The 26,373-nt window shown below is 47.3% G+C and overlaps 2 protein-coding genes across 5 annotated transcripts in view; both read left to right on the top strand.

Moving 5' to 3' along the window:
- Positions 1-26,373, top strand: part of IL15RA (interleukin 15 receptor subunit alpha) — a 237,522-nt gene that overhangs the window by 113,526 nt on the left and 97,623 nt on the right. The gene's annotated exons all lie outside the window — the stretch shown is intronic.
- On the top strand, positions 22-23,900 carry ANKRD16 (ankyrin repeat domain 16). 4 transcript variants are annotated; one of them, XR_014516133.1, is made up of 9 exons: positions 22-179; positions 3,718-4,139; positions 5,339-5,559; positions 9,256-9,298; positions 14,470-14,578; positions 15,319-15,480; positions 19,288-19,366; positions 21,104-21,709; positions 23,556-23,900. XR_014516133.1 is itself a non-coding variant. In XM_083461520.1 (9 exons), the coding sequence occupies exons 3-9, from the start codon at positions 3,826-3,828 to the stop codon at positions 21,277-21,279; spliced, it is 1,104 nt and encodes a 367-aa protein (XP_083317646.1). In that variant the 5' UTR covers positions 65-179; positions 1,679-1,716; positions 3,824-3,825; the 3' UTR covers positions 21,280-22,811. The 4 variants fall into 4 exon arrangements, 3 of the variants coding, with proteins under 3 accessions (XP_083317644.1, XP_083317646.1, XP_083317645.1); XM_083461520.1 differs by lacking the exon at positions 23,556-23,900 and adding an exon at positions 1,679-1,716 and having other exon boundaries at positions 65-179; positions 3,824-4,139; positions 21,104-22,811; XM_083461519.1 differs by lacking the exon at positions 23,556-23,900 and adding an exon at positions 278-340 and having other exon boundaries at positions 71-179; positions 21,104-22,811.

Raw genomic sequence — 26,373 nt, 5'->3', positions numbered from 1 at the left:
ACTTCCTCTTTGCTTCCGGCCTTCCTCCCAATCAAAGAGATAATAGCATCAGGCAAGAGGTCGACGTAGCAGTCACTTCCGGTTCTCGTGGGCAGTCCTCCATGTGCGGGGCAAGAGTGGTGGAACCGCGTAGGAATCCCTTGCGCATTAATGGGCTTTATTGGAGTTAAATGAAGCAGGTATGCCGAGTTTTCCCCAGGCAGGCGGCGTTTGTATTCAAACAGGCTTCTAATACGTTGTCGCTTTTAAATATTATGTCGTGTTTTCTTTTCCCAAGGGTGGATCGCTTCTGGCACTTCTGTATTCTGAATATCGTCTGAATTTATTCCTTAACTTGCATGTTTGTGCTTTGGGCTTCTTCTCCGCCGCCGCCGCCTCCTCCTTTTCCTTCTATAAATCACACGCACACACACCAATACTGTTGGCAGGAGGGCAACACGAACGTAATAGTAATAGTAATTTATTATTTGTACAACGCCCATCTGGCTGGGTTTCCCCAGCCACTCTAGGCGGCTTCCAACAAAGATGAAAAATACATTAAAATGTCACACATTAAAAACTTCCCTAAACAGGGCTGCCTTCAGATGTCTTCTAAGAGTCTGGTAGTTCTTCTTCTCTTTGACATCTGGTGGGAGGGTGTTCCACAGGGCGGGTGCCACCACCGAGAAGGCCCTCTGCCTGGTTCCCTGTAACTTGGCATCTCGCAGTGAGGGAACCGCCAGAAGGCCCTCGGAGCTGGACCTCAGCGTCCGGGCAGAACGATGGGGGTGGAGACGCTCCTTCAGGTATACAGGACCGAGGCTGTTTAGGGCTTTCAAGGTCAGCACCAGCACTTTGAATTGTGCTCGGAAACGTACTGGGAGCCAATGTAGGTCTTTCAAGACCGGTGTTATGTGGTCTCAGCGGCCACTCCCAGTCACCAGTCTAGCTGCCGCATTCTGGATTAGTTGTAGTTTCCGGGGTCACCTTCGAAGGTAGCCGCACGTAGAGCGCATTGCAGTAATCCAAGCGGGAGATAACTAGAGCATGCACCACTCGGGTGAGACAGTCCGTGGGCAGGGAGGGTCTCATCCTGCGTACCAGATGGAGCTGGCAGACAGCTGCCCTGGACACAGAATTGACCTGCGCCTCCATGGACAGCTGTGAGTCCAAAATGACTCCCAGGCTGCACACCTGGTCCTTCAGGGGCACAGTTACCCCATTCAGGACCAGGGCGTCCTCCACACCTGCCCGCCTCCTGTCCCTCAAAAACAGTACTTCTGTCTTGTCAGGATTTAACCTCAATCCATTAGCCGCCATCCATCCTCCAACCGCCTCCAACTCACACAGGACCTTCACCGCCTTCACTGGTTCTGATTTAAAGAGAGGTAGAGCTGGGTATCATCCGCATATTGATGGACACCCAGCCCAAACCCCCTGATGATCTCTCCCAGCGGCTGCATATAGATGTTAAAAAGCATGGGGCAGGTTGCGCCTTGCTCCTCTTCAGGGTTCTCGCTTATAATCCAGGATACCCCTTTCTGTTTTCTGCCACCCAACAGTCAATGCGCATTTTGTGTCCACTGAGCATGCGCCTTGGGCAGTTTTGTGGGGTTGCCACTTGTCGCAGCCCCCCAAGTCTTCTTGTAAACTTTATGGGTTCCCCAAAACCTGCTGATAAGTCCTTTCTTGTGTTCAGGTGGTGCTGTTTTAGCTACACAAGAATCTGTGACTCAGGTAACGTTTGCCAGGATCGTCATTGATTTTTTACGGTCCCTGGATAAGCCTGTTTCTGCCATCGTGTTATTATAATTTAGCATTACAGGCCTTACAACTCACTTGGCTGATTTCTACGCTGCTTTCGGACAGTAATGATCAAATGACTTTAATAGTGGCCGAATTTTTGAGTGCCGTCCATGTAGAAAGACTGGGCCATTATAAAGAGAATTAGTGGTTGTATTGTATTATTTATGCAAATTGATTTTCTCTGGAGTTAAAGATCTGACTGGGACAAACCTTGTTACGTTAAGCTTGTATTTTGCACAATTTGTATAGAGTGTCTGTTTGAAAATGTGGGTTTGCTCTGCCTAATAAAGGATATATTTGATAATTTAGGGTTTGTAAACCCCTTTGTGATTCGTTTGACTGAAAGGCAGCATAGAAATAATGCTGAATCAAATCAATCTATTAGCGGCTGAGACGGATTATGGGATGGAGGAGTGTCTTTAAAAAGCCAGGTAGTTGTTACGGATGGCAGTACAGAAATATGAAGTGCAACTCAGAGGGTAGCCAGATGCAGAAGAGAAGAGAGGGCTTCTGCACCTTTAATAGCTAAATACAAAAGAGGGTAGTAAGCTATTAAAGGTACAGGAGCCCTGTCGTCTCCCTTATCCCGATGCAGCCTATGCTGCCATATTAGGGAACACAGCCCACTGCCCCTTCCTTGCATACAACCTGCTCAAAGGGTGGCTCTGGCTGGCTCCTTCCATTGCCTTGGTATTCATAGACTCATAGAATTGGAGAGTTGAAAGGGGACGCCAAGGTTCATCTAGTCCAACCCTCTTCAGTATAGGAACTTTTTGCCCAGCATTGGGGTTCAAACCCACAGCCCTGAGCTTCAGAGTCTACCAACTGAGCTGTCTTGTGGGCCCCTCTTGCAGAATGCGGCAGGGAGGAGGATGGGGGACAAACCTAGAATTAGCGCTGTGGGTTAAACCACAGAGCCTAGGACTTGCCGATCAGAAGGTCGGCGGTTCAAATCCCCGCGACGGGGTGAGCTCCCGTTGCTCGGTCCCTGCTCCTGCCAACCTAGCAGTTCGAAAGCACGTCAAACTGCAAGCAGATAAATAGGTACCGCTCTGGTGGGAAGGTAAACGGCGTTTCAGTGCACTGCTCTGGTTCGCCAGAAGCGGCTTAGTCATGCTGGCCACATGACCCGGAAGCTGTACGCCGGCTCCCTCGGCCAGTAAAGCGAGCTGAGCGCCGCAACCCCAGAGTCGGCCACGACTGGACCTAACGGTCAGGGGTCCCTTTACGTTTTATCCTGCAAAGCACGTGCTCTGTTGCTGAGTTGCAACGCCCTTCCAAAATCCTAGAATCCAAACAGTACCCCTTGTCACCTTGGAGAAATCTAGGCTGAGGGTGGAGGGGGTAATTGGGGAAATACTTATTTCTTTTTCAACAACTGAAGTAACAGGTACGATACGATAATCTTTATTGTCATTGTCCCATACAGAACAACGAAATTGAAAAAATCTACATAAGACATTCAAAAACCAACAAGCCTGCTATCCCAACCTGGTTAGCCCCCTAAAAACTGATACCCCATAATTAAATACAATATACTCCCATAGAGACTACCTTATACTGCGTTTAAAACCAAAATCGCATTTGAATAGAAACTGTTTCTAAGGCAGCTAGTCCTAGTCTTTATAATCCTGTACCTTCTTCCAGGAGCTGAAAGAGACCATTTCCGGGGTGCGCACTATCCTGCGCTATCTCTGCAGCTTTCTTATGGCACCTGGAAGCATAGATTTAATCCAAGGTGGGAAGAGTGCACCCAATTATTCTCTCCGCAGTCTTTACATTGTTTTTTCCCTGACCATACAGCTCCCAAACCACACACACAGACCATAAGTTAATACACTCTCCACAGTACAATGATAAAATGCCATCAACACTTGAGTCAACAGGTGGAGCCTCTCTTACGATTTCCCCCCTTTCCCCCCCTGTTTTTAGGCCACGGGGCCAAAACACCATGGAGACCTAGAGGGAGTAAGCTTTGCCGTGTCACTCCTGACTCCGAATTCTTACCTGGAGCTGTAATTTTTGCATCCACCTTCAGCAATGGCTGAAGGGAACCTTCCTAGGTTGGTGAAGGAAGGGAATCTCATCCTTCTGAAAGAAGAGGTTGCAAATGTTTGGGATGCGAAAAAGAGGCATTTTGGGAGGTCCGGAGACACCCTGCTCCACTACGCAGCCCGCCACGGTCAGCTGAAGATCCTGACTTACTTAGTCGAGACCTTAGGAATGGACATTGAAGGGTTTAATAGCGATTACAAGCGACCCCTCCACGAGGCAGCCTCTATGGGTCACAGGGACTGCGTCTTGTACCTGCTGGACAGAGGAGCTACTGTCGATTGCTTGAAGAAAGCAGACTGGTACGTTGCCCTCAGATTTTTTTGCGGAGGGTGGGGTCTTTGGTTGTAACTTGGGTCGTATTTAGCATTTGAAACAAAATCGTAGAAGAGGAGTTTGGATTTGATATCCCGCTTTATCACTACCCGAAGGAGTCTCAAAGCGGCTAACATTCTCCTTTCCCTTCCTCCCCCATAACAAACACTCTGTGAGGTGAGTGGGGCTGAGAGACTTCAGAGAAGTGTGACTAGCCCAAGGTCACCCAGCAGCTGCAGGTGGAGGAGCAGGGAAGCGAACCCGGTTCCCCAGATTATGAGTCCACCGCTCTTAACCACTACACCACACTGGCTCTCAGAATTGCAAGGAACACTGAAGGAACTTAGGAAGCAGCCTTATACCGAGTCAGACATTGTTCCACAGGGTGGGTGCCACCACCAAGAAGGCCCTCTGCCTGGTTCCCTGTAACCTCACTTCTCGCAGTGAGGGAACCGCCAGAAGGCCCTCGGCGCTGGACCTCAGTGTCTGGGCAGAACGATGGGGATGGAGACACTCCTTCAGGTATACTGGGCTGAGGCCATTTAGGGCTTTAAAGGTCAGCACCAACACTTTGAATTGTGCTCAGAAACATACTGGGAGCCAATGTAGGTCTTTCAAGACCGGTGTTATGTGGTCTCAGCGACTGCTTCCAGTCACCAGTCTGGCTGCTGCATTCTGGATTAGTTGTAGTTTCCGGGTCACCTTCAAAGGTAGTCCCACATAGAGCGCATTGCAGTAGTCCAAGTAGGAGATAACTACAGCATGCACCATTCTGGCGAGACAGTCTGCGGGCAGGTGGGGTCTCATCCTGCGTACCAGATGGAGCTGATAAACAGCTGCCCTGGACACAGAATTGACCTGCGCCTCCATGGACAGCTGTGAGTCCAAAATGACTCCCAGGCTGCGCACCTGGTCCTTCAGGGGCACAGTTACCCCATTCAGGACCAGGGAGTCCTCCACACCTGCCTCCTGTCCCCCCCAAACAGTACTTCTGTCTTGTCAGGATTCAACCTCAATCCATTAGCCACCATCCATCCTCCAACCACCTCCAGGATTTGAAATCTTCTTCAGACTGGCCTCCAGGCTGAGCTCTAGAATATTGGATACTGTCTCCTATGAATTGGGGGAAATGTTTCTGTCTCTGATAATAAATTGTGTCTCCCCCATCCCTGTCCTGCACTTTTAGGACTCCCCTTATGATGGCTTGTACCAGAAGGAATCTAGAAGTCATTCAGGATCTCATCGACCACGGAGCAAACACGTTATTGAAGAACAAAGATGGCTGGAGCTGTTTCCATATTGCCAGCCGAGAGGGGGATCCTGAGGTCATCCGTTACCTCCTGGATGTCTCTCCAACCATTTGGGACACGGAAAGCAAAATCAAGAGGACTCCCCTACACACAGCAGGTGAGTTAAGGTGTGTGATTGCAGGCATACAGATCACCTCGGCCCTAAGTGGAGGATGTCTATTTCCATGGGACTGTAGTAGTAGTAGTAGTAGTAGTAACAACATCAGCAGCAGCAGCAGCAATAATAAATTATTTGTACCCTGCCCATCTGGCTGGGTCTCCCCAGCCACTCTGGGCAGCCTCCAACAAAGATTAAAAATACATTAAGATGGCACACATTAAAAACTTCCCTAAACAGGGCTGCCTTCAGATGTCTTCTAAATGTCATGTAGTTGTTTATATCTTTGATATCTGGTGGGAGGGCGTTCCGCAGGGCAGGCGCCACCACCGAGAAGGCCCCCTGCCTGGTTCCCCGTAGCTTTGCTTCTCACAGGGAGGGAACCACCAGAAGACCCTCGGAGCTGGACCTCAGTGTCTGGGCAGAAAGATGGGGGTGGAGATGCTCCTTCAGGTCTACTGGGCCGTAGTCCCACCATTTGAGGTCAAAAGATAGCAAAATCCCTAGGTCTTCCCTAGTTGCATTTTCAGAAGATTGTGATAGGGAACTGCTGACCTCTGCGTCTGTTGTGCTCCAACCGGATGACTCCTCTTCCAAAGAGGTCTGGCAGAGGATGATCTGGAGTCCCCAGAAAGCCCAGAACTTGCAAGATTCAGTCGTACCTTGGAAGTTGAACGGTATTCGTTCCAGAAGTCCATTCGACTTCCAAAACCTTCGGGAACCAAGGCGTGGCTTCCCATAGAAAGAAATACAAAATGGATTAATCAGTTCCAGACTTTTAAAAACAACCCCTAAAATAGCAATTTAACATGAATTTTACTATCTAATGAGACCGTTGATCCACAACATGAAAGCAATAAACAATGTACTGCAGTCACATAATCAATCAATAGCTGAACTGGGCTCCACCCTGTCACAAAAACTAAACAAAAAAGCCACAAAAAACAGAAAATAAATAGCAAAAACAGATGGACATCAGCGTAACACTCAAAACGGAGCATGTTTGGCTTCCGAAAAATGTCCGCAAACCGGAACACTTACTTCCGGGTCTGCAGTGTTTGGGTTCCAAATTGTTGAGTACCAAGGCGTTTAAGAACCAAGGTACCACTGTACAGTCGTACCGTGGAAGTCGAATGGAATCCATTCTAGAAGTCCGTTCGACTCAGTGGCGTAGCGTGGGGGGTGCCAGGGGGGCCGGCCGCACCGGTCGCAACATGGGCGGGGGGCGCGCTCGCACTAGCAGCTCTCTGCCCCTACTAAAATCCACGGGTTAGGGAGCCCGTGCTCGCTCGGCTTGGCGAGGAGGTCACGGAAGGGGGAGAGCGAAGCCTTCTGCCGTGGGCAAAAAAAGGAGAGAAAGCCGGGCGGGCGGGCGGGCGGGCTGGCTGGCTGGTGGGGGTCTGGCTGCGCCTGCTGCTGCCGGGCTTTGACAGCTTGGCGAAGCGGAGGGAGAGGAGCTTTATGGTAATTGCGGCTCTCTCTCCACTGGCCGCCTGGGTAGTGAGCCGAGCCGAGCAGGGAGTCTGGCGAGGGGGCGGGAAGAGACTTTTCCACCTCGCCTGGTCAAAAAGGAGAGCGGAGTCTCCTCAGGGTGCCCTCAGGCAGGGAAAGGCAAGCAGAGCGAGGAGGAGAGAGAGGGGAAGGGGGGGGAGCAGCCAGGAAACGCTGCGGTGTGGAGGAGGAATCAATTAAGGAGAGAAAGCGAAAAGCCTTGGAGAAAGGGAAAAAAGGAAAGAAAAGAGGCAGCTCCAGGAGAGCGTGGGGGAAAGAGAAGCCTCGCTGCTGCTGCTTGGGAGAGTAAATTACTGTACTTGCCTTGCCCCGGGTTAGGGGGCGCAAATTAATTGCCTTGCCCCGGGTTAGGGGGCGCAAATTACTTGCCTTGCCCCGGGTGCTGATAACCCACGCTACGCCGCTGGTTCGACTTCCAAAATGTTCAGGAACCAACGCGCGGCTTCCGATTGGCTGCAGGAAGCTCCTGCAGCCAATCGGAAGCCGCGGCGCACTTTTAGTTTCCAAAGTACACTCACTTCCGGGTTTGCGGCATTTGGGAACCAAAACGTTTGACTGGCAAGGTATTCAACTTCCGAGGTACGACTGTATTGTGGACGCTGCTCATTTTGACATCTGGCACTCACTTTTCCTTCTAGTGTGTGGCAAAATCAGAGGCTGGAGGTGAGTTCAGAGGTTATCTCCAGTTAGAATTCTATCATATGTGGTGGACTTGTGATAAAGTAAAGACATTCTGGGAGTCAATCTATAATGAACTAAAGAAGATTTTCAGATATACTTTCCCTAAAAAGCCAGAAGCATTTTTGCTAGGCTTGATGGGAAATGAGATTATGAAGATAGATCAAAGACTATTTCTGTACGCCACAGCTGCCACGAGGACTTTGTTGACCCAAAAATGGAAATCACAATAAATACCCACTATTGTGGAGTGGCAGGCGAAGATGATGGATTTTGCAGAGTTGGCCAAACTGACTTGCAGGATCCGAGATCAGGACGATCAGAAATTCCAGAAAAACTGGAATAAATTTACAGTATATTTAAATGATCGTTGTAAAAACCTAAAGACACTAGCAGGATTGAAGTAATTCCTACAATGTCGAGAGGATGTTAAGATGTACAGTGGTACCTCGGGTTACATACGCTTCAGGTTACATACGCTTCAGGTTACAGATCCCGCTAATCCAGAAATAGTGCTTCAGGTTAAGAAATTTGCTTCAGGATGAGAACAGAAATCGTGCTCCGGCTGCGCGGCAGCAGCAGGAGGCCCCATTAGCTAAAGTGGTGCTTCAGGTTAAGAACAGTTTCAGGTTGAGTACGGACCTCCGGAACGAATTAAGTACTTAACCCGAGGTACCACTGTAAAGAGTTAGAATACGCGACTGGATTCGGTAAGGGATACCAGCTGAAGAGAAGGAGGGAAGTCGCAAGCTCGGCAGAGCAAAAAGGTTTCTATGTTGATTAATGTATTGTTTAAAGAAATGTATAAAGAAAACAATAAAAATTTATTGGGGGGGAGGTTATCTCCAGATAACTGACTGTATAAAGAGGTCCTTGACAAATACAGTGGAACCTTGGTTCTTGAACAGCTCAGTTGACAAACAAATTGGCTCCCAAATGCCAAAAACCTAGAAGTAAGTGTTTCGGTTTTCAAACGTTTTTTGGAAGCCAAACGTCAATCCGGCTTCTGTTTGAGTGCAGGAAACTCCTGCAGCCAATCGGAAGCCGCGCCTTGGTTTTTGAGCAGTTTGGGGAGTCGAAGGGATTAAGTTTGAGAACCAAGGCTCCCCTATAGATAATAATATCAACCAGTGCTGTTTTTCTATAAAAAGAGGTGCCAGAACTCGCCACGAACACCTCCCATGTTTTCTTATGATGGCAAAGGCGCATAGCTGTCAACGTTTCCCTTTTTTTAAGGGAAATTCCCTTATTCCGAATAGGATTCCTCGCAAGAAAAGGGGAAAGTTGACAGCTATGCAAGACGTGCTGGAACTGAATTCTGGCAAGTTCCGGCTGGGGAAAAAGCCCAGATATCAACTATGGGGATTTTATTTTGTGACCAGAAACAGTAAGGGAAGGCCAAGGATGATGGGAATTGTAATCTAAAACATCTGGAGTCACCAGGTTGGGGAAGTCTGGTATCTGTCGTCAAACCCAACTTTGATAAATCCCCTTTTTGTCACACAGCAATGCATGGGCGCCTGGAGGTAGTGGAAATGCTCCTTGGAAGGTAAGCAGAATTCCTGTCTTTCTTTCTTTTTTTCAAGTAAATTTTTATTGTTTTCCTTACATATTCTTTTCCAACAAACCATAATAGTACCATCCATTCCCTTTGACTCTGTCGAGTCGCGACTCCACCCCCGCAATTGGTATATTTAACCCCTTTCTATCGCGCACCTCATTCTCACAATAGTACTATTATACATTGGAGGTATTATGTCAATCCTGCTAGTGTCTTGACCTCTTTACAATTCTCCTTTAAATATTCAATAAATTTACACCAGTTATTTTGGTATCTTTGGTCTTCCTGGTCCCGGATCCTTCCTGACAATTTGGCAAGTTCTGCGTATTCTGTCAACTTCACCTGCCACTCCTGGATGCTTGGTATGTCTTGTGTTTTTCATCTTTGGGCCAGGAGGGTTCTTGCGGCGGCCGTAGCATACATAAACAGATTTTGGTCTCCCATTTTGATTTCCATTCCTGTTAAACCTAATAGACACACTTCCGGTCTTTTGGGAAAAGTATACTGTCAGGGAACTGACATCGGAGCGAGAGGCGAAGGGGAGGCTCCCAGATGATGCTGGCGAAGGACCCAGCAGCAGGGGGAGAAACAGCTCAGTAGAGGGGGAAGCCAATCAGCGCAACACCGGGGATAAAGGGGGGCAGACGGGGGAAGTGGAGAGAGGGCTCCAGGATTCTTCACTGGACATCAGTGAGGAGAGCCCAGGTCCTCCGCTACCCACGCCTTCCCTGCGCAGAAGACTCCCGCGCAGTGAGAGGAGGAGGAGACTGGGTGTCAAACAACTTTTATGTTGGAAGAGGTTCAAGAAACGCCCACTGACGGATTCTGCCAGTGACTGAGGCAGCCGCGATGAGAAGGGGCTGTGCAGTCAGAAAGGTTTAACAAGGCAAAATTAACCGAGAAAGGCACCAGCTTACGCACGAGTAACTCATACCTATTACATATACCTAAGTATTTTTTTAAGTTCATTATAAATTGATTCCCAAATTTTTTTAACCTTGTCACAGGTCCACCACAAATGAAAATAATCCCCATCTACTTTTTTACATTTCCAACATTTTCTTTCTCTTTTTCTATACATTTTAGCTAACTTTACTGGCGTCAAGTGCCATCTATACATCATTTTAAACAAATTTTCCTTTAGATCCATACATCCTGTAAATCTCAAACCCTCCTTCCATAGTCCTTTCCACGCTTCCAATTCGATGTTATGCACAATATCGATCACCCATTTTATCATTGGCATTTTATCATTTTATCAAGACTTCCTGTCTTTTGGGCTTCCCATAGGAGGAATATTTATTTATTACATTGCTATAGCGGCCATTTTCTTCCAAGGAGCTCAAGGTGGTGTAGACGGTTCTCCGCATTTCATCCTCTCAGCAACCCTGCGAAGTTGGCTAGGCTAAGAGATGGCAACTGTTCTTTTTATTTCCTCTGACATGATACCTAGGAGATGTTGGATAAAAGCAGCAATGCAAAAGCCAGCTGCAGATGGCTGGAATGCAAAACAGGATGTTGATGTGTGGAACTGTACTGTTGGGAAAAAGGGGCAGTCTATTCTCTGTACTGAGCACCGGATGTTAGCTCAGAGTGTCATCTGACCTGTGCTGGAAGTACAGGGGTGGAGTTGAGACTCTTCTGCTGGAGTCTGGAGGGTGTAGTCACGTTTCTATGTACTGCTGAATGACAGGAATAAAAGACATGTAAATAGGACTCCTGTCTGTCTCATTTCCCCTCCCTGGAGAGGGAGAGAAGCAGAGGGTGTGTTCTCACATCTGACGAGGAGAATCGCCGATTTACGACCTTGCCTGCCGGGAGACGCAGACGGAAAGGTCAACAAGTATCTCACTCGGTTTGCCCGGGGGAGGCCAGTAACCTCTGACTGAGAGCTGAGATACTGACAGGAGAAACGGTCAAACCAATATTTATGTATGCAGCTACGGCGGCAAGGTTATTGATTGCCAAGAATTGGAAAAGCAGCAGCGTCCCAACTAAAACAGGCTGGTTATCTAAAATGATGGAATACTTCCATATTGCCGAACTAACAGGGAGGATAAGAGGAGATATGGTACAAAAAGCGAATAAGGAGTGGGCTATCTTTAAGGAATACATCAAAAATTATGTGGAAAAAGTAGAATTTCTGACAGATATTGAGTGAATCCAGAAAATGATTAGAGTGAAAGGAGAGTAAAGTTAAGATAAAAGAAATAATGAAATGTGTTTAAGCTAGTTGGAAAAATAAACTAGTGTAACAAGAACGGCTGGAAGTCAAGTCACTTGTGTGGGGTAGGAGTGTAGGTACGTTGATATGTATAGTATAAAGGACCCCTGACCATTAGGTCCAGTTGTGGCCGACTCTGGGGTTGCGGCACTCATCTCGCTTTACTGGCCGAGGGAGCCGGCGTACAGCTTCCGGGTCATGTGGCCAGCATGACTAAGCTGCTTCTGGCGAACCAGAGCAGCGCACGGAAACGCTGTTTATCTTCCCACCACAGTGGTACCTATTTATCTACTTGCACTTTGATGTGCTTTCGAACTGCTAGGTTGGCAGGAGCAGGGACTGAGCAACAGGAGCTCACCCCTTAGCAGGGATTCAAACCGCCGAACGTCTGATCGGCAAGTCCTAGGCTCTGTGGTTTAACCCACAGCGCCACCCGCGTCCCATGTACAGCATAGGTAGGTATTATATAGAGTAATGTATGTTTGTTTTATGTTATGAAAATTAGGTAGTGTGTTGTATACTTGTATTGTGTAAATGTATATGTATGTGTTTTATATGTTAATAAAATAATAATAACAATAATAATATAATAATAATAATAATAATTAATAACAAACAAAGGCGTGAGAAGGGAGCATGGTTTTGCCACCTGATTTTTAGCAGGAAGGATTTTGGTGGCCACTTAAAAGGTAGAAAAAACACATGGTCAACTGAATCTTGCCTGCTGGGGCTGGCCAAGGAGGTATGTTGTCCTCAGGTCCAAAAAATGTGAGCCCCCACTACCCCCCAATTTTTTGTTAGAGCTACCACTTCTCAGTTTTAAACTGAATTTTGAGCTAGGTTTTGCCTTTGATTATTTTTTAACTGCTTGGCTATGATTTTTTTGGTTTTGTTTTGCACCGAATTTCCATATGGTTGTGCAGCAAATTAAAGAATAAATCGCACCCACCCCAAAAAGCCCCTCCAATTCTCTGGGGTACTCCTTTACTTTGCTCTAGCCCCAAAGTTCCCAATTTTTTTCAGGCCACTGTCCCCTTAGTTCCACAAACTCATCCCCAGTGCCTACCCTATTAAACAACAACAACAACAACAACAACAACAACCTATAAAACCCTGTTTAAAAATATATTATCTTCCACTAAGGAAGATAATAACACGATACAATTCAAAACAGTGACACTTAATTGCACGTTTACTCAAAACCCAATGGAAACGATTTACCGTATTTTTCGTCCCATAGGACGCTCCATCCCATAGGACGCACCTAGTTTTTTTGGGGGGAAATAAAGGGGAAAAAATTTCCTTTATTTCCCACCCAAAAGCAGGTCGAGGAAACCGAACCAGGTCGAGGAACAGCGGGATGGCAGCGCTGCGCTTCCCTGCTCTCCCCTGAGCTTGTGGGGCTGGCTGATGTCTGCCCGGCGCCAGGGGCGCTCTGCTTCAGGGCGCCCCGCCCGCTGGGCGGCAGGCTGCTATCCGCAGCGTGTGGAGCCCTGCGGGGAACTCCTGCAAGGCTCCCCACGCTGCGGATGTCTGCCTGGCGCGGGGGGGGGGCTCTGCTTCAGGGCGCCCCTCGCGCTGGGCAGCAGGCTGCTATCCGCAGCGTGGGGAGCCCTGCGGGGAACTCCTGCAAGGCTCCCCACGCTGCGGATGTCTGCCCGGCATGGGGGGCGCTCTGCTTCAGGGCGCCCTTCGCGCCAGGCGGCAGGCTGCTATCCGCAGCCTAGACAGCCCTGCGGGACCTCCCACAGGGCTGCCTAGGCTGCGGATGTGTTCCTGAAGCCTGGAGAGCGAGAGGGGTCGGCGCACACCGACCCCTCTCACTCTCCAAGCTTCAGCAAAAGCCTGCATTCGCCCCATAGGACGCACCCAGATTTCCCCTTCATTTTTGGAGGGGAAAGAGTGCGTCCTATAGGGCGAAAAATACGGTAGTTGAATTAATTCAACAAACTTGACCAACCTGGTCCAGGGATTGAAACTGAAATTGAAATACTTTATTGTCACTTGTACAGTATACTGTGAGATTACACGAGCACCCCCCCCCACTCAGCTCTCTTAGTCTTAATTCCCCTCGTTTACTGACGCACACCCACCAAACCCGAAAGTCAGTTGCCCTGTTGTCATCTTTTCATTCAGCAGCCTAACAGCCCACGGATAGAAGCTGTTCTTTACCCTGTTGGCGCGACTAATCATGCTTCTATATATCTTCTGCCCGAGGGCAGGAGATCAAGAAAGTGCCGGCCAGGGTGTGAATCATCCCTGAGAATTTTCCTCACTCTCCTGAGTCAACGTTCTTCTGCGATTTCATCCAGCGGATTCGCGGGACAGCCCATAATATCTTGTGCACTTCCTATCAGTTGATGTCAAACCAGCATACCACACCGTGATGCAGTAGGAAAGGACACTTTCTATTGTGGACCGGTAGAAGGAGATCATCAAATGTTGATTGACATCGTTCTTTTGCAATACTCTGAGGAGATGAAGTCTCTGTTGGGCTTTCTTAACCACCTGGGTTGTATTGATTTTCCAAGTAAGGTCTCCACTGAGATAAACTCCTAGGAATTTAAAGGAAGAGACTCTCTCCACACAGAAAACCGATGTACAGCGGGGCTAGTTCTCCTCTCTTCCTCCAAAAGGCCAACACCATCTCCTTTGTCTTGCTCATATTAAGGTGCAAGTTGTTCCCTAGGCACCATGTAGATATTTTTTGGACCTCCCCTCTATACGCTGATTTGTCTCCACCTGTTATTAAACCCATTATGGTGGTGTCATCTGCAAACTTAATAATTGCAGTAGACGGGTCCAGCTTTTCACAGCCTGATAGTCATTTGCACATTCCTTTGTGTGTGACGCCACTCACAGGAAATCCCACGGCCCCCACCAGGGGACAATGCCTTCCCTGCTCTAACTTGTCCTTTTTGTGCTTAATCCTAAGGTGCCGCTACCAGCCCGATAGCAGGGACAAATGTGGTGTCACACCTTTTATGGATGCCATACAACATGGGCAACTTGGCATCGCGCAGCTGCTTCTAGAGAAACATAAGGTACGTGCAAACGATGTTGTGTCTGTTTAAAGTAGGAGAGCAATGCTTTAAACCCTGGGTAGGCAAACTAAGGCCCGGGGGCTGGATCCGGCCCAATCGCCTTCTAAATCTGGCCCGCGGAAGGTCCGGGAATCAGCGTGTTTTTCCATGAGTAGAATGTGTCCTTTTATTTAAAATGCACCTCCGGGTTATTTGTGGGGCATAGGAATTCGTTCATTATTATTATTTTCAAAATATAGTCCGGCCCCCCACAAGGTCTGAGGGAGAGTGGACCGGCCCCCTGCTGAAAAAGTTTGCTGGCGCCTGCAATAAACATCTGGTGCGGAGATGACCTGTGATTCTGGCAGGTTGTGACTCCAGATGGTTAGGCTGGATCAGAGGTCAGCAAACTTTTTCAGCAGGGGGCCAGTCCACTGTCCCTCGGACCTTGTTGGGGGCCGGACTATATATATTTCTGGGTGGGGGGAGAACGAATTCCTATTCCCCACAAATAACCCAGAGATGCATTTTAAAGAAAAGCACACATTCTACTCATGTAAAAACACCAGGCAGGCCCCACAAATAACCCAGAGATGCATTTTAAATAAAAGGACACATTCTACTCTTGTAAAAACATGCTGATTCCCGGACCGTCTGCTGGATTGAGAAGGCGATTGGGCCGGATCCAGCCCCCGGGTCTTCATTTGCCTACCCATGGGCTGGATTCTCACACAAAGACTTTGCCTTTTTCACACCCTTAGGCTTGTTACACTGCCCAGGACGCGCTCGGCGCTCAGCCTTTGCACCAAGCCGCGGTCACAGCGCAGGATCCTGCCCTCCGGTTCCTAGTTTCAGATCTCGGTGTCGACGTCGACTCCAGAGCCACTTCGCTGCAGCTGACGGCCTTGCATTACGCTGCCAAGGTCCTTTGCTTTTCTCCTTGGGAGTTTTCACTGAGGGGGTGGCTACTGTGCCTTTGAAGGCTGCTCTCCCAAGAAAGGTTTCTCCTCTCCCCCCCCCCATTTTATTTTATTCTCTTTTTTATAACATTTTATTGATTTTCCAAAAAAGACAAAACGAAAAGAAAAAACACAGGGGGGGAAATCATAACCAAATTAAACCATAATTTTTGGGAGTACGTTTCCCTCCAGGTTCCATTATAATGTACTTGTTCCTGCATGTCCATGAAACCTTATATACTTAACAATCCAATTTTAAAACCTTCTTCATCTCATTCCAAGTGACTTTTAAAAGTTGTACTAATGTAAGAATCTATACGCAACACTTTAAACATATGCAGTGAACGGTTGCCTTTTTTTGTAAGAATTTGCCCTTCACAGTTCAGTAATTTATTTTGCCAATCTTCTACTTTATTTTATTTTATTCTTCGGTAGATGTACAGAAAGAGAATCACATACCAATAAATAAATTTTTAGAAAGGGGCAAAATTAGACATGGATGCACAAAGTTGTTTTTTAAAAAACAAATCAAGACTTCTTGTTCCTCTGCTTCCCCTTTCTAGTTTTTAAAAATTATTTTGACAAAGTAATAATCATAAATAAATAAGAATAAAAACATGCACCCCACCACTGAGACCATTCCATCCAACCTCCCAAAATTTCAACACCTCTTGCGATGGTTTGACCCCTTTCCGTTTTAACAGTACAAATTCTAAAAGAGACAGTGCACGGATTTTTGTATACTAAGAAATCGTTAATAATTTTTTTTAAAAAACCCACCAGTACAAATTCTACAAACACCCTCCATATCTACTCAAAAGCATTTTTCCTGCATATTCCCCATCTTACCTTAATGGCATATGTTAATTTATCATTAATACAGTGGTACCTCGGGTTACATACGCTTCAGGTTACAGACTCCACTAACCCACAAATAATACCTCAGGTTAAGAACTTTGCTTCAGGATGAGAACAAAAATCGTGCGGGGGCAGCTGGAGGCCACAATTAACTAAAGTGGTGCTTCAGGTTAAGAACAGTTTCAGGTTAAGAACGGACCTCCAGAACGAATTACGTACTTAACCCGAGGTACCACTGTAATAATAATAATAATTTATTATTTGTACCCTGCCCATCTGGCTGGGTTTCCCCAGCCACTCTGGGCGGCTTCCAACAAGGATTAAAAATACATCAAAATGTCACACATTAAAAGCTTCCCTAAACAGGGCTGCCTTCAGATGTCTTCTAAATGTCAGGTAGTTGTTGTTCTCTTTGACATTTGATGGGAGGGCGTTCCACAGGGCGGGTGCCACCACCGAGAAGGCCCTCTGCCTGGTTCCCTGTAACCTCACTTCTCGCAGGGAGGGAACTGCCAGAAGGCCCTCGGAGCTGGACCTCAGTGTCTGGGCAGAACGATGGGGGTGGAGATGCTCCTTCAGGTATACTGGACCGAGGCCGTTTAGGGCTTTCAAGGTCAGCACCAACACTTTGAATTGTGCTTGGAAACGTACTGTAGGTCTTTCAAGACCGGTGTTATGTGGTCTCGCCGGCCGTCCCCAGTCACCATAGCTATACCCCACACCTCTTTACACCATTCTTCCATTTTATGTCCCGCTTGTCCTTATTTCTTCTCTTAAACATTGTCCCGCATCTGTGCAATGCTGTTGCACGGAACTGGCATAGAATCATAGAGTTGCCACACATCATCTAGTCCAGCCCTCTCTGCAATGCAGAATTCTTTTGCCCCACGTGAGATTCGAACCCTCGACCCTCAGATTCAAGAGTCTCATGCTTTACTGATGGAGCCCTCCAGATGTTAATGGGCGGGGATGATGGGAGTTGTAGTTAGCAACATCTGGAGAGCCAATGGGTTGCAGGGGGCTAAGGGTTTGTATTTTTCTGTTCTTCTTTTTAATCATGTACTTTGTGTTTTTAATAGGGACGCAGGTGGCGCTGTGGGTTAAACCACAGAGCCTAGGGCTTGCCGATCGGAAGGTTGGCGGTTCGAATCCCCGTGACGGGGTGAGCTCCCGTTGCTCGGTCCCTGATAATGCCAACCTAGCAGTTCAAAGGCACGTCAAAGTGCAAGTAGATAAATAGGTACTACTCAAGCGGGAAGGTAAATGGCATTTCCGTGCGCTGCTCTGGTTCGCCAGAAGCGGCTTAGTCATGCTGGCCACATGACCCAGAAGCTGTCTGCGGACAAACACCGGCTCCCTCGGCCTATAGAGCGAGATGAGCGCTGCAACCCCAGAGTCGTCCGCGACTGGACCTAATGGTCAGGAGTCCCTTTACCTTTACCTTGTGTTTTTAATAATGCATTTTTAGTCTGAGAACTGCAAATGAAGGGTGGCCTACAAACTTATCGTAGTTTTTGCTCTATAAGACTCACTTTTCCCCTCCTAAAAAGTAAGCGGAAATGTGTGTGTGTCTTATGGAGCGAATGCAGGCTGCGCAGCTATCCCAGAAGCCAGGAGAGCGAGAGGGATTGCTGCTTTCTCTGCACAGCGATCCCTCTTGCTGTTCTGGCTTCTGAGATTCAGAATATTTTTTTTCTTGTTTTCCTCCTCAAAAACTAGGTGCGTCTTATGGTCTGGTGCGTCTTGTAGAGCGAAAAATAGGGTGATACATAAGAATAATAATAAGTTCCTCTACACCATCTTTATTCCATGCTGCCCGCCTCTGCCTGCACAAAAGCGCTCGATTGTTTGGCTCCTTTAAAACTAGGAAATTCTCTGCTCGTTCCAATTCCCTGCCTCTTATATGTCACTGGCTCCATTTTTGGCTGCCCAGCGCTCAGCCGCTGAGCCTGCCATTATAAAGAGCGATGCTGGCCTGCTAAGCAGAAGTGCATTAGATTTACAGCTAGGAATCCAGCCTTTTATCTTCACGAGACTTAATTCTCTCAGCAGCTCTTCAGCTGCCAGCGCATGGCCTGCGGAAGATAAATGGGGCTATTAAAACTGAATTGCCGACATGTGCAATTCATCGAAGAACATCTGGGCTTGCCTTGTCCCTGAGCCAGACCCTTGGTCCCATCTAGTCTGATATTATTATTATTATTATTATTATTATTATTATTCCCATATATGTATATGTTTATGTATGTGATATATATGTGTGTGTGTGTGTGTATATATATATATATATATATATCAGCATATAGTTTTTTATATATAAAATATTTTTATAAATGTAAAGGACCACCACGCCCTGTCCTGTATTTTGCCAGAACAAAGGTAGCAACTCTAGGTGCCAGGGGGTCGATCTACCAACAGGAGGGGGAAATGCTGTAAATAAATCAGAAATTAGATCGTTTCAACAAAATAATAAAAAAAAATCCCTATGGAAAAACACATATAAAAATTTCCTGCTCTCTGGCGCCATCTGGTGCTGCATGTTTATAGTGCATTCACATCATCATTTTCTTTACTAATGTAGCTGAGTCCGGGGCTGAAACTTGGACCTTTGTACAAGCAGTGTGTCTAGCCCACTGCTAATCTGCACTGTGTCAGATTGTCCACTTTGAAACCAGAAGGGGAATGGGAATGAAATGGGAGGGAGGGGGACCTGTGATCATCCAGATGTTGTGGGACTCCAACTCCCATCAGCCCCAGCCTGTATGGCCAATGGCCAAGGATGGTGGAAGCTGGAGTCCAATAAATATCAGGACATCCACAGGTTCCCAGATCCCTGGCTTAGATAGAGAAAGGTTCTGGTTTTGTTTATTTTTTGCTGAGCGTGAAAGTTGTGTCTCTTCTCTAACAATGCAGGAAGGACATGCAGGCACAATCAAGACTCTTCTGTTGCTTGGCGCTGATCTGAATGCGACGGATGGAAAAAATCGTACCGGTAAGACCCTTTCACATTTGTATTGGGATTACGTCTGGCATTTGCACAAACAGGATTCCAGTGGGGTGGATGGGGTATTGGGGAGGGGTAATACCTCTGGTCCATGGAGTTTTCTTGGCAGGGATACTGGAGTGGCTTGCCGGTTCCTCCTCCAGGTGGATCACTTTTGATCAAAACTCTCCACTATGACCTGTCCGTCTTGGGTGCCCTGCTCGGCGTAGTTCATAGCTTCTCTGAGTTATTCAAGACAGCATCTTAAAAAGTAGAGACATCTCCTTGCCAACAAAGGTCTGTATAGTTCAAGCTATGGTTTTCCCAGTAGTGATGTATGGAAGTGAAAGCTGGACCATAAAGAAGGCTGATCGCCGAAGAATTGATGCTTTTGAATTCTGGTGCTGGAGGAGACTCTTGAGAGTCTCATGGACTGCAAGAAGATCAAACCTATCCATTCTGAAGGAAATCAGCCCTGAGTGCTGACTGGAAGGACAGATCCTGAAGCTGAGGCTCCAAGACTTTGGCCCCCTCATGAGAAGAGAAGTCTCCCTGGAAAAAAACCCTAATATTGGGAAAGATTGAGGGCACAAGGTGAAGGGGACGACAGAGGACGAGATGGTTGGACAGTGTTCTCAAAGCTACCAGCATGAGTTTGACCAAACTGCGGGAGGCAGTGGAAGACAGAAGTATCTGGCGTGCTCTGGTCCAGGGGGTCATGAAGAGTCAGACACGACTAAACGACAACAATAATACCTCTGGTGGGGGACATGACAGGCTCCTTCTGGGGTCGTTTGTCCACCTTTGGTCCCCATCCTGCACTTAGCTCTCACCTGCGCCTCCTGGAAGCTGTCAACATGCAATGAGGAGATGCAATGAGGTAGCGGGAAAATTCTTTCATATGTAGTGGACCTGCAAAAAGGCAAAAGAGTATTGGGAAATGATGCATAATGAATTGAAAAAAAATGTTTTAAAGTACTTTCCCAAAAAAAAACAACCCAGAGTATTTTTTGTTGGGGATAATTCAGACAGAAATTCCATATCAAAAAAGGTTATTTATGTACACCACTACTGCGGCCCGTGTTTTGTTAGCCCCAAAATGGAAAACGAGCGAGGTCTCAACTAAAGCAGAATGGCAACTTAAGCTGACAGAATATGCGCAGCTTGCAGACTTAGCATGTAGAATAAGAGAACAAGAATAACATACGTTTAGAGTAGATTGGAAAATGTTTATTGAATATATGGAGGGGGGAATTGTGTACACTTGAAAACGTTGGCAGCATTAAGATAAATTCAACAGTGTAAATAAGTTTTGATGGATGTAATAATGGAAGACTGATTGGTTTAGTTTCTGCAGAATATATAGGGATTTATGATATGCAAAATGAACCATGGGAAAGAGAAGAAGGGAAGTCATTGATATTTTAAGGATGTTTAAATAAGTATTCTAGATTGTAAAACAGAAAATTGTGTGTGTGTGTGTGTGTGTGTGTGTGTGTGAATGAAGCTGTCAGCATGCGACAGCAGCCACAATCCTGGGAAATGGCTTCCACTGGCTGGCTACACCAAGTGAAGGTAGCCGCTGGGTCTCAAACCCTCCGTGAGTTAGGGGCTTCCCCTGCCTTTAAAGACAGCCTCTGGCGGATGGGGCGCATCCCTCTGGAGCCTTCCCTCCGCCTCTAGCTCTGATGGAAGTTCCCTGACACTTCCCTTTCAATCTTAAGTCTGCTTCTTCTCTTCCCACAGCCCTGCACCTGGCATGCTCAGGCCAGCATGCCGCATGCGTGCAAATTCTCCTGCAGGCGGGGTTACGGGACTCCCCTGACAGTACCGGAACGCACGCACGGCAGCTTGCGAAGAAGCCAGCCCTCCTCCAAATTTTTGACAAAATCCCAGTTCCGCCCTGCCCTGTCCATCAGTAACGGAAGTCTCCTTCACCGGGACTGCAAGCAGGGCCTTCTCTGCAGTGGCTCCTTGGCTTTGGAATCGAGATAAGTGAAGCTCCCAGGAGTAGATGCTGGAGGATTCCGACGCAGAGACGGAAATTGCCAGTGGTCGCTTGCTTGTCCAGAAAGAAAACCAGCCCTGCTGCTATTTGTTGTTTTTAATCCACAAACGATATGTCATGGACGACTTATCCTGCATTTTGCATTGTGTTTCCTCTGCATTGGAATGACTGCTGTGGAATGTCTGCCACACTGGACAGCAAGCAAAATAATGCTCTCTTTTTTTTGTCGGAAGCTGAACCGCAGTGGAAGAGAAGCAACGCCACAGGCGATGGACGTAGGTCGGAACAGAAATCAGTCCCTCCTTCCATCCCTCGCTCCCATTCTTTGTTGCTTTGGGCTGCAGGTTGAGACATTTTCATTCCTTTGTGTAGGTGTATCGTAATCCGTCTGATAATAATAAATAATAATACATTTTTTATTTATACCCCGCCCTTACCGGTTCAAAAACCGGGTTCAGGGCAGCTAATAACAAAATTAAAAGGCTTTAAAACACTTAATTATAAAAGCAGCATAAAATACGGTATAAAAACATAAATAACAATAAAATTCAAAAATCAATTTAGGGGAAATAAGCATTAGATAATCCCCAGGGCTAGCTGGCTGAAATAGTTCTACTTCGGCCAGCAAGGAGACCAGGGGAGAATTAGCTGTGGGGTCTCAGAGCGGGTGATCTTCATAAAAGGGGAGGGGGAGGGAAGAGAAGGGAAATAAAAGATCTGGCTGAATTCAAATTAAAGGCCAAGTGGAATAGCTCTGTCTTACAGGCCCAGCAAAAGGAGGTTAAATCCTGAAGGGCCCTAGTCTTATGGGACAGAGCATTCCACCAGGTCGGAGCCATCACTGAGAAGGCCCTGGCCCTGGTGGAGGATAGTCTGACTTCCTTAGGGCCCGGGACCTCTAAACTATGGTTGTTCATGGACCTTAAGTTCCTCTGCGGGGCAGACCAGGAGAGGCGGTCCTGTAAATGCGAGGGCCCTAAGCCACAAAGGGCTTTAAAGGTCAAGACCAGCACCTTGAACCTGACCCTGTACTCCACCGGGAGCCAGTGCAACTGGGACCCCGTGAGGAGCCTCGCTGCAGCATTCTGCACCCGCTGGAGTTTGTGGGATAGTTTCAAGGGCAGCCCCACGCAGAGCGAATTACAGTAGTCAAGCCTGGAGGTGACTGTCACATGGATCACTGTGGCCAGGTCGGGGCGGGAAAGGTATCTACTGGCCCATCTTTCTCAGTATCATCCACACTCTTTTAAAAAGCTGTTTGACAGCGGAATAGAATTCGACAAAACGTGGTGGACTTTCCTTCGCTGGAGGTTTTCAAACCCAGGTTGAATAGCTATATGTTAAAGGGTTATTTAGCTGTGTATTGCTGGGAGTGGACTAGTTGTCTTCCAATTCTACAGTTCTGTGATTTCAAGTAAATAAGACCATTCATGCCCGGGCGTTGTAGCTATTTTGGTCTTTGTTTTCCCCAACGCAGAAATCGCCCATATCCTCTAAACTAAAGGTAAAGTTAAAGGGACCCCTGCCAATTAGGTCCAGTCGTGGCCAGCTCTGGGGTTGCGGCGCTCATCTCGCTTTATTGGCCGAGGGAGTCGGGGTACAGCTTCCGGGTCATGTGGCCAGCAGGACTAAGCCGCTTCTGGCGAACCAGAGCAGCGCACGGAAACGCCGTTTACCTTCCCGCCAGAGCGGTACCTATTTATCTACTTGCACTTGGACGTGCTTTCGAACTGCTAGGTTGGCAGGAGCTGGGACCGAGCAACGGGAGCTCACCCCGTTGCGGGGATTCGAACCACCGACCTTCTGATCAGCAAGTCCTAGGCTCTGTGGTCTAACCCACAGCGCCACCCGTGTCCCTAAAGAAGTGTTAAACATTCTACATACAGAAGGTGCTCCAATCTCTTTCTCATTTTGGTATTCATTTATTTTGGGCCATGCCCCTGTCCCAAGATCAGAGGGTGACCAGAACTAAAAATGCCCAGGCACACTACAGCTTGTATATCCGGCATCCCCAACCTCCGGCCCTCCAGATGTTTTGGACTACAATTCCCATCATCCCTGACCACTGGTCCTGTTAGCTAGGGATCATGGGAGTTGTAGGCCAAAACATCTGGAGAGCCGAAGGTTGCGTTTGCCTGTTTTATATAATAACGGTACGGCGAGACAATTTCATTTTATTCTCCCCCAAAGCCCTGTCCTAAGTGAGGAGACCACGCCGTCCTGCTGCGTGAACCATCAACTCTAACCACACGTTTGGGTGCTGAACAATTAACTGGCGCAAGCAGGTGAGCAACCGATTCTTTCTCAAACAGGCAAGCAGCCATAGATGGTCGGGGTATATATAATAAAGTATTATTATTAAGTTAATGCTGGAGAGCTGTGGAACGGCCACCTCACACATGCTGCAGGCTCTGGAATCAACTTACTTAAACGGCCTGGGTCCAGTATACCTGAAGGAGCGTCTCCATCCCCATCGTTCAGCCCAGACACTGAGGTCCAGCTCCGAGGGCCTTCTGGCGGTTCCCTCCCTGTGAGAAGCAAAGCTACAGGGAACCAGGCAGAGGGCCTTCTCGGTGGTGACGCCCTCCCACCAGATGTCAAAAAGAAAAACAACTACCAGACTTTTAGAAGACATCTGAAGGCAACCCTGTTTAGGGAAGCTTTTAATGTTTACAGTGGTACCTTGGGTTACATATGCTTCAGGTTACAGACTCCACTAACCCATAAATAGTACCTCGGGTTAAGAACTTTGCTTCAGGATGAGAACAGAAATCGTGCTCCAGCGGCAGCAGGAGGCCCCATTAGCTAAAGTGGTGCTTCAGGTTAATAACAGTTTCAGGTTAAGAACGGACTTCTGGAACGAATTAAGTACTTAACCCGAGGTGCCACTGTAATAGATTATTGTATTTAAATATTCTGTTGGAAGCCGCCCAGGGTTGCTGAGGAAAACCAGCCAGATGGGCGGGATATAAATTATTGTTGTTGTTGTTGTTAGGGAAGCCTGATGATGCCTGCAACCAACTAAATAATCACAGCAGGGCTAGCTTTCTTTGCAAAGCTCTTATTTCAAGTGACACGGCTGCCGGATGCCTTAGTCAGGAACCACACCCGAGGGCAGTCCATTTCCAAAGATTTGTCACTCTAAGGCGGCGTTCATCTGCTGCCCTTTGGCTTCTGAGTGTACAGATCTTCTGCTCTATCCAGGCATGTTCACTCAGTGCCACATCTACTAGACAAAGACTCTGTGTATTCTTGCTTTAAAAGTAGGACTACACATTGCTGCTTTATAACTAGCGCCTTCATATAGGCGCCAGGCAAGAACGTTCCTCTTCAGCCAGGCCTCCGGCTGGTTAAAATCCAATACCCTTTTATTTTTTAATTTTTAAATATAGTTTTTATTTTTTTATAAAACATTTCAAACATTACATTTCAAACATTATATAGTCTTTGCTCTGCCGAGTGCAGGACGTCCCACAATCCATCTGGTTTTCTATTATCAAATACAGTAATTACACTCGCACTTTATAGTTTTCTGATCTTAATAAATTTAGCATCGTCTCTTTTTCTCTGATCATGAAAAGTACCTCAGTTGATCGTCGCAGGATTTATTTCGGTCCTGCTAATGTCGTCACGTTTTTGCAATAATTATTCGTATAACAAATAAATTTACTCCAGTCTCTTTTAAATTTTTGGTTCACGATTCTACCAGTCAGCTTGGCCATCTCCGCATAGTCCATCATCTTCATCTGCCATCCTCGATTATTGATAATTCCTGTAACTTCCAACATCCAATGCCCTTTTAAATGTGTTGTGGGAGAAGGGAATTACTGGTTTCTTTTTGTTCTTATTTTAGTATGTATTTTGTGTTTTATAGATTGCATTTTTACGTCGTGAACCACCCCGAGATCCCTAGATGAAAGGCAGCATATGAATTTTAATATTATTGCAGTCGTACCTCGGTTCTCAAACGCCTTGGTACTCGTACATTTCGGCTCCTGAACGCCGCAAACCCGGAAGTAACTGTTCCGGTTTGTGAACGTTTTCCGGAAGCCGAAAAACCTGATGCTGCTTCTGATTGAGTGCAGGAAGTTCCTGCAGCCAATCAGAAGCTGCGCCTTGCTTTTTGAACGGTTGTGGGAATCGAACGGGCTCCCGGAACGGATTAGGTTCAAGAACCAAGTTGTTGTTGTTTAGTCGTTTAGTCGTGTCTGACTCTTCGTGACCCCCTGGACCAGAGCACGCCAGGCACTCCTGTCTTCCACTGCCTCCCGCAGTTTGGTCAAACTCATGCTGGTAGCTTCACGAACACTACCCAACCATCTCGTCCTCTGTCGTCCCCTTCTTCTTGCGCCCTCCATCTTTCCCAACATCAGGGTCTTTTCCAAAGAGTCTTCTCATGAGGTGGCCAAAGTATTGGAGCCTCAGCTTCAGGATCTGTCCTTCCAGTGAGCTCTCAGGGCTGATTTCCTTAAGAATAGAGAGGTTTCATCTTCTTGCAGTCCATGGGACTCTCAAGAGTCTCCTCCAGCACCAGAATTCAAAAGCATCCATTCTTCGGCGATCAGCCTTCTTTATGATCCAGCTCTCGCTTCCATACATCACTACTGTTTTAATAATAAAATAATAACAATAAATAATAATAATAATAAATAACAACAATGTAATAATAAAAAATAAAATAAAATAATAATAATAATAACAACAACAACAACAACAACCTTCCTTCACCCAAGGATCACAACAACAATGATAATAATAATACTGCAAAACAAAAAAAAAACCGCCACGCTTTTCTGCTGCGGAAGCCCGGCGAAGGGCAAGCGGCCTCTCCCGCGCCTCTGCGCCTGCGCGACCACCACCGATTCCCCCGACAGGGGGCGCTCCCTTTCCCCCCCCGACAGCGAATGAGGACACTCGAGGGGCGGGCCTATGCGGATGACTGACGCCTCCCTCGCGTCGGCGGACCAATCCGGGCTTCCTCTCCGGCCAGCGGCCCCCCTCCCCTCCC

The sequence above is a fragment of the Podarcis liolepis genome, assembly GCF_965112155.1.
Source record: "Podarcis liolepis genome assembly, chromosome: 10".
NCBI lineage: Eukaryota > Metazoa > Chordata > Lepidosauria > Squamata > Lacertidae > Podarcis > Podarcis liolepis.
This window is presented reverse-complemented; position numbering and strand designations above follow the sequence as displayed.

Bases quoted from the DNA above. Each gene is read 5' to 3' on its own strand.
- ANKRD16 (XM_083461518.1), top strand. From the start codon at position 3,826: ATGGCTGAAGGGAACCTTCCTAGGTTGGTGAAGGAAGGGAATCTCATC. The intron at 4,140-5,338 runs GTACGTTGCCCT...CTGCACTTTTAG, and splicing joins TGCTTGAAGAAAGCAGACTG to GACTCCCCTTATGATGGCTT. The intron at 15,481-19,287 runs GTCCTTTGCTTT...CTAACAATGCAG, and splicing joins CCTTGCATTACGCTGCCAAG to GAAGGACATGCAGGCACAAT.